This window comes from Halyomorpha halys, unplaced genomic scaffold (genome assembly GCF_000696795.3).
Source record: "Halyomorpha halys isolate HHAL.00 unplaced genomic scaffold, Hhal_1.1 Scaffold1535.1, whole genome shotgun sequence".
NCBI classification, from domain to species: domain Eukaryota; kingdom Metazoa; phylum Arthropoda; class Insecta; order Hemiptera; family Pentatomidae; genus Halyomorpha; species Halyomorpha halys.
Window position 1 is genome coordinate 58,183 of NW_027110783.1, and position 8,114 is coordinate 66,296.

At 30.6% G+C, this 8,114-nt stretch overlaps 1 protein-coding gene across 1 annotated transcript; it reads left to right on the forward strand.

Moving 5' to 3' along the window:
* The first annotated feature begins 3,535 nt into the window (after positions 1 to 3,535).
* LOC106689956 (uncharacterized) lies at positions 3,536 to 4,394 on the forward strand. The gene is made up of 3 exons (XM_014435185.2): positions 3,536 to 3,644; positions 3,748 to 4,128; positions 4,217 to 4,394. Exons 1-3 carry the CDS (start codon positions 3,579 to 3,581, stop codon positions 4,250 to 4,252), a joined length of 483 nt encoding a protein of 160 aa, XP_014290671.1. The 5' UTR covers positions 3,536 to 3,578; the 3' UTR covers positions 4,253 to 4,394.
* The last annotated feature ends 3,720 nt before the right edge of the window (positions 4,395 to 8,114 follow it).

Sequence of the window (8,114 nt, forward strand, 5' to 3'; positions counted from 1 at the left end):
GTAGAAACAAAATAAAAGAATAAAGGAATGTTCGTGATAGAAGATTTATCGTATATAAAAAATTGAACCCTATTTTATTTATCTTCCTACAGTAGTAGAGGTATTTTAATTATTGATTACATTCAATAATTTAATTAGCAATTTTTTTTAAAAGTACTAATAATGAAACTTTTGGAAGAAAAGTTTTAAGATAGTAACATAGAAAAAAAAGTGTACGTCTTGGATTACCATTATTCAGTACTTGTCTACATTATTTATGGAACGTCTTTCGTCATAAGTGAACTTTAAATTAGGAAAATAGTCAACTTCTACACATCTGTAATACACCCCAAATAGCTGTTTTTAGATTCTGTCTGAAGCTGGAGGCTGTAAAAGTCACAGAACGACTAAAAAAAATAAAACGGCAAAAAACCTCAAGAGCGGTCATAGATCACTGGGGAAGTTAAGTGGACAGTGTGAAAGGTGTAGGAGGGCGAATTATAATATAGAATGGGTTACATGTACATGAGGTTGCACAACACGGAGGGTCTGAATGAGAAGGGGGCCGCTTTCCCGCCCAGTGTACAAAGCTTGTTCACATAACTAGATAGAAAGCCCTTACATCTCACTCCTGCCGAATTAAAGAGCCTTATGTCGTGTCCGGCTATTCAACATACGTCCTCGGCGTTTTCTTCCTATTCTAGCACAAACAGATTTGATTCTAGGGCGTGACGCGCTTACGGATCTTCTACAATGTCGAAAACGACCGCCCTGGCTGGCAGTCAGCTCAAAGATTCGGTCGCTGTTAAAATCAGGGTTGAATGAGATAGCCCGTAAAGGAAGTGCAGCTATGGGCTCTAGAGGGCTTATGAACCATGAATGGAATGAAAGAAACTTAAGTTCTTTACGATTTTTCTACATCTTTATTATTTATATGTATTTAATATTTATTATCTATTGGAACGGGATTATAATGCAATATAAAAACAAAACTTTTTTTTATCAACAGACGTTTCGTTGCAATCGTCTGTACCATCTTCAGGGCTGAAACATGCAAAAAAGAACTGATACTAAATAGTCCAAAATATAATTAATTCTACTTCTTAAATACTTTTGAATGGTATAGTAAATATGATGAAATAAATAAATACATATTTTGTATTTCGGTTCCCTTACAACTACTATCAAGTGCCAACTCACTGAGTTAAAAAAAAAAATTCAACAAAACATTTAATCTAAAAAAAAAAAATTAACCTAAAAAAATCGCCCTAGTATGAAATATAATTATGTTTTAATCTATCACATCTTGGTTTTCGAAAAAAAAATTCTGCGCCAAATATTGGATTGTGTCAAGGTTGGCGAGAATTGGAGTAGGCGAACCAACAGGGAAGTCTACGAGCTGTACGGTGAGGGAGACGTGATGCGGCATAAGGCTGGGGAGGCTGGCCATGTCGTCAGGATGCAGGAGATGAGATCACGAGGAGGTTGCTGGACTGTATCGGACCAGAGGAAAAGGCAGGCCAAGGCTGAGATGGGAGGATACCATCATAAGGGATTCCAGGCAACTTCAGAGCGTCCGCAACTGGAGAGTGGCCGCACAACATTGAGCGAAATTACGAAGGATCATTGAGGAGGCCAACGTCCAAATTGGGCTGTAGCGCCACGGATAGATGTAGAATCTATCACAACAATAAAAATATATTGTTTTTTAAATTAACAAGGTGTTCGGTCTTAAAACATGGTAACTACAAAAATTAAAACTTTTACAATGTTCAATAGTTCATTAATTACCAGGTTTAACCTTCAACCAATAGTCACTTACCATAAGTTAATATCAACATTTCAGAAAACAAAGTTCTTTCAACAATTTTTTAAGTCAGATTTACAAAAGCCGATGATGACAAAAACTTTAATTCCTTAAAAATTAAGTTCAACTGAACGCCTCAAATATTCTTTACCTATTATATGTAGTTAGATAAGGTTCAAACTATCAATTTTTGGTCAAATAGATTTGAAACTATTTAGAAAATTTAAAAGTTTTAAAAAAATTAATGGTACCATCCATGTCCTCTTGTCAAGAATAGCTTAAAGGAGATTTGCCAGAGGGACGGCAACGAAAGAGCTGAAATATAGATTTCCTAAATTCGAAAAAAAACTTCGAAGTTTTACTTTTTTTGGGGAGGTATCATAGGGTGTACTCAATCTTGTTCAGTCCTTTCATGTCATTTTATTCGTATAACACATTCAATCAGACTTTTTACTTCGAAGCTTGGGATTAAATCCGGCTAAAGAAACGTCACACCCACCAAAAAAAGTGGGTATCTGCTTAAAATCAAGTAAGGGGAATAATCAGATGACTGAACATGGATTCAGACCATATCAAACTTTTGTATAACCGAGGATATAATTTTCTTAGGAAGTACTGAGCCCAATATCCTTCATCATTTGTCTTTGTAGAGGTCTATTTATTTATTGATGATTAAAAAATTCTAATATAAATTATTTTGTTATGCATGAAAAATTTATAAAAATAGCATATTAATTTTTAAAAAAAGATGGCCTGTACTGCTTTTAAATTGAAAATATACCAATATTAAAGTCGGCATTATAAACAAATAGAAGTTATAGTATTAATAACATTAAACAATTTAAGATAATAGTCGGCTATATATAATTCATTACAAACTTTATGAAAGTTTTTTCTGTCTTCTTTCTTTATTTAATCCTAATTAATTACACCCGAGAACAGAGTCAACGCTTCAAGGGGTAAAAAACTCCTATTGTGTTTCCTCCTAGTTAAAAAAATAAAAATAAAACGCACACTACCTGAAAGGTCACACAATTAATTAAAATTGATAAGCATGGGAACATTGTTTTAATAATGTTAAAATTTAATTGCAGAGCGCATTATTATTATTATATTTTAATAATAATTAGTTGATTTAAATCAACGAATTATATGCAAATATTTAAAATTAAAAACCAATAAATCCTACCATTTTCGTTTTAAATAAATAAAAAGAAATTGATCCCAAGGATTTGTTCAAGGATCGATGTATTTGAATTAAAAAACTGAAAAATTATCGAACAAATTGAGAATGCTTCGAAAAAGGAAATAGATTTTATTTTTAAAAAATGAAGCCTGAAATATTGGGAATTTTCCACATATTAAATGATGTTCAAGCACGAAATGATTATTTTTTTCATCACGTTATACCCCAATTATTAATTAGAGAAAAAAATGATTATTAAATTTTGATTGCTTATTAGCCACACTGATATGATTTGTTTGCTCTCCCCCCTCCCTCAAATAAAAAAACATGATAAACACAATTTGCTGGTATAAAAGGGGACAAATTTTCAGATCGTTATATTTGAGTATACCATCTCAAATTATTAATATTCAGTGAGTATCAAATATTTTATGATTTTATTATACTAAACAGTTTCAATTTGATTTTTTTTTTATAACTTAAACATAAATACTAATGTTTATCTGAATTCTTGTGCTTAAATTAAATTTTTTTTTAGTAAGGAATATATGGCATTGATTTTTTTTAAAAATAATATATATATTTTCAAATATTTTTTTAGGAAAAATGTTTTTCAAAACATTGTGCCTAGCTGCCTTATTGGCTTTGGCTGCGTGTGAACTAAACGCAGAGGTAATTGAAGTTAAAGTATAATTTTTTTTTAAGTTTATTTAATGTGTACTTTAATTATTAATACGTATTATTATACATTAATTAAATTTTAATTTATTTCTAGTACCAGCAAACCGAGAATGATCAGAACACCTATGAAACTTATGCACAGCAGTACGGATACAACCAAGGGCTCAACCCTGCTCAATTCCAGGGACCATATGCTTACCAGGGGTACCCATATCAGTATCAAGGACAATACCCATATCAATATAAAGGACAATACCCATTCCAATACCAAGGACAATACCCATACCAATACCAAGGACAATACCCATACCAATACCAAGGACAATACCCATACCAATACCAAGGACAATACCCATACCAATACCAAGGACAGTACCCATACCAATACCAAGGACAATACCCTTACCAGTACCAGCGTCCTTATGTATACCCATTCCAGGGCCAGAATTATCAAAACCAAGTTCCTTTTTCTGGCGTAAGTTTTTTGATTATGCACTTTTTTTTTTAAAATTATTTTTTAATTTTTTATTAAATGTTAAATACATATATATTTTGTATTTCAGTTCCCCTACAACTACTATCAAGTGGCAGCTCATTAAGTTGGGAAGATTTGATTCAAGGAAATAATCAACCTACACATCGCAATAACAACACTACCAAATTATTAAATTCAGCAGAATATGAAAAATAACTATGTTTTATAACAAAATATCAAATAAATCATATTGTACAACTTTAAAATTTACTGTTATTCTTTACCCATTAACCCAAAAGTCATAAGGCATTGATTACAATCTTGTTTGTCATTTTGTCATAGAGTGGGCCCATAAAAAACAGTGAGGTCAGTTAGAAAGAGAAACAAAAAAATAAATGTTATGGATTAAAATATTTAGTGATCGCTGATTGCGATAAAAAAAATGAAAGCACAATGCTAAAAACTTGAGTAAATACATAAAAATAATAAATCTATAAAATTTACAATATTCTCAATAACAATAATAAAATTAATTTTAAATATTTCGTTTTACATCATTTGATAAATTCATATTAGCATTATATGACATTACTAAATCTTAATTAAAAAAAAAATCTACAGAATATACTATAATAATTTCAAAAAAGTATAATTGAAATCCAAATGCTATCTCTGAATAAAAACAGAATTAGAATCCAATATTTCTCAATTAGCTGAAGCTACGAGTTTGAAGTAGAAAATAACACTTTTGAAACGAAAAATAAATATTAGGTTTATTGTAAAGGAATATTTGATTCAATTCATATATGTTCATATATGAATATTCAAGACAAATATGTTATATATATTCCCGAAAGAAGCATAAAACAAATTTCTTCGTAACATATAATAAATAATATCAGGTTTGTATTTAACCTTCCCTTGTCCAAAGTTTGGGGATCAAGTGGAGATGCTATTTCATTTCAGATAGGTTTTTGAATTATTAGAAAATTTAATTGATGTAACGAAAACAAATGAATTTAACTATGATTGTGGGGGATAAACGAAAAATGTATATAATGGTATTAGTTAATTAATTTTGAGATGGGAAAACGAAGTTCACTGCTGAGATGAGATGGAAATGAAGGTAAATCTGATTTCAAGAGAAGGGATGGAGTGGGAGGGAGGAGGGGTCAAACTTCTAATGCAAACTTTGGCTTGAGAGCTCGACTCATAGTTGAGCATTATTCTGATCTAATCTAGTTCATACTTCTTAAATCCAATACTCAGATGTTTAACTCAGATAATGTGCTGCTTTTGAGTCTAGTAAGGGAGAAAGTTGCTCACAGGTCTGTCACATATTCTAATATGTGACCGACCTGTGGGTAACATTCTCCTTGCGCCACGCTCGGAACCATGGTTTCTTTCCAAAGATGTTTCTTTGTTGAAAAGGCCTAAAATTTCACTGCCGAATTAGCAGGTCAGAATCGGCCGAGAATTAACCGTATCAAGTGGCTGTTGACTGGTTCGGCTGTGGCGTTTTGCTGAACTTTATACCAGTAGATGGCGCCGCCTACTCCTCATCGCCGTAAACAAAATATTTGATCCATGCCTTAGCGATTGACAATAAATACAATTACATAACATACTTGTGGACTGAACAGGTTTTCTGCGTGCTTAGAATAAGCAGAAATAAGTACCATAGTTACTTAAACGGAAGGAAACGAATACTTTTTGGTGATATCATATTGTATCATTCTTATTGAGGGACACGATATATTTCAAGAAATGTTTATTATCGTAATCTATGATTATACAACAATTTGTAGGATGTAATAAGTTAATATTTATTACAACAAAAAAATCTTATATTGGAAATTGGTAAAAGTGATAGCAAAAATTGAGTTCACAGTTATTTGATTAGGTTTAATGAATTCAAAAAGTATACTTTTATTTTATTATCATAAAAACATTTGAAAGGCAATTAAATCACTTTAAAATAATAAATATAAATTAATCAAGTTTCTATCGAATAATAATAATGAAAATGGAAATATGTACCTCAAAAACCCATGAAGGTTCAGGGGCTTAATGATTTGTAAGAAAGTACTATTTCTTAAATGACGGTTGTGCAAGGAGTTCATCTGCTTATGAACACGCTCAAACGCCAGATGTTTCTCTAATTAATTGTGCCCACTTTATAAGGCTAGGTGGACCCACAGGGTATACTCAAGCCTACAGTAATAGAATAAATAACCATCTGCCTCAGCTGGACTTGGTGTAAAGGAACTAACTAACTTAGCAGCAAGAAATTTGTGTGTTGGTTTTAGCAGCCAAATTACGAGTAACGCAGGTTGTGTGAGTGGGTACACCAGATATTTTTATAAGCATTATTAATATTTTATAGAACTGAACCCTTTCTTTTTGTTGAATATAAGATGTATTTTTGGTCCCTATAAAGATTTTTATTAAAATAAATTAATTTAATTTCACTTTTGATTCATGTTTATAAGTAATCGAATAGATTTTCATTGATGAAATTAGCCGTGTAAATAATCTGGTAAATGGATCACATTTGTAAATTCATTTCCACCCATTCATTACAAAACAGATATTGCGTTTGTTTTCGGAAGGGGGTTTTGTTGCCTTGTTCATAACAGCCATTCTCGGGGTATTTGAATTATCAGTTAGCCTTTGTTGATACACAAACGAGAAAATTGAATCTGTATTTGCGTAACAATAACAGACCCAGCGAATAATTGTTTTCATACGAAGAAGCCTTTCGATGTAGGTGCCTTAAAAAAAATATACGTATCTTTATTTATTTAGAGTTATTTGATACGTGGTTGAGAATTGTTTCTAAATATAATGACATTTAATAAATTCCAGTAAAAATATTATTGGGTATATAATTAATATTACATTATAATAATTAATACGTTATATGTATATATAACGTATTAATCAATACCAATAAAGCTATACCGATGCTAAAATATCGTTAGCATGAGCATAAATATTACATTATAATAATTAATACGTTATATGTATATATAACGTATTAATCAATACCAATAAAGCTATACCGATGCTAAAATATCGTTAGCATGAGCATAAATATTACATTATAATAATTATAAATAATTATGCTATATTATTGTATTATAATATCATACTATAAGGAAATATTAGTATAATATTATATCTTGTCTTTCATGGATTCCTGCAAAAGACTAAACAGTTAACATTTTTCAAATTCAGGCATCATTGCTGGACTAGATAAGACATACAAATGCAGACCAGAAATAGCAAATTTGATATCAAAATTCTAATTTCAGTTACTCGATGGTGACAGTACATCACTTTAGTACTGTTATATTCAGAACATTTTATAGTAAACTCAAAATAAGTGAGACTCAAGATTTAGATTTGGAATTTTCTAAAAATATGCTTACAATAGTTTTCGATATTTTTTTTTAGTTACTTTTCTTATTAATTACCGTAAAACAGTCCAACTTTGTTCCAAGGAGTACACAATTGGACCGCTTAACTTTTTTTTCTTATTATTCAGCCACAAGAAGATGTTTAATATCTCGAAATTGTATAACTCAATGTTATGAACCCCGAGGTAAAATGTACAATAAATTTTACATTTTATTTATATTATTATTACCCCTATAAATGGAAAGAAAAATAAATGATTTAAATCCTTGTTTGAATTGAAAAAAACTCCCCTCTTCCTTCTAATTCAGTATATTTGTTTTTTGAAAATTTTGTATTGAATAAAGGAGGGGCATTTTCTTTTCATCTTATTAAATCGGAGGAAAATTCATTTCTCCCCTTGAACGGGGTATATCTTATGCCTTTTATATTTTTCCATTAGAATCAATTGAGGCCTTAATGGACCTGAATGTTTGGTTGCTAAAATCGTCAATGAATGGAATCAGATAATAATTTCAGAGATAATATTTAAATTTTATATCATAATAAAATTAAAGATCAACACA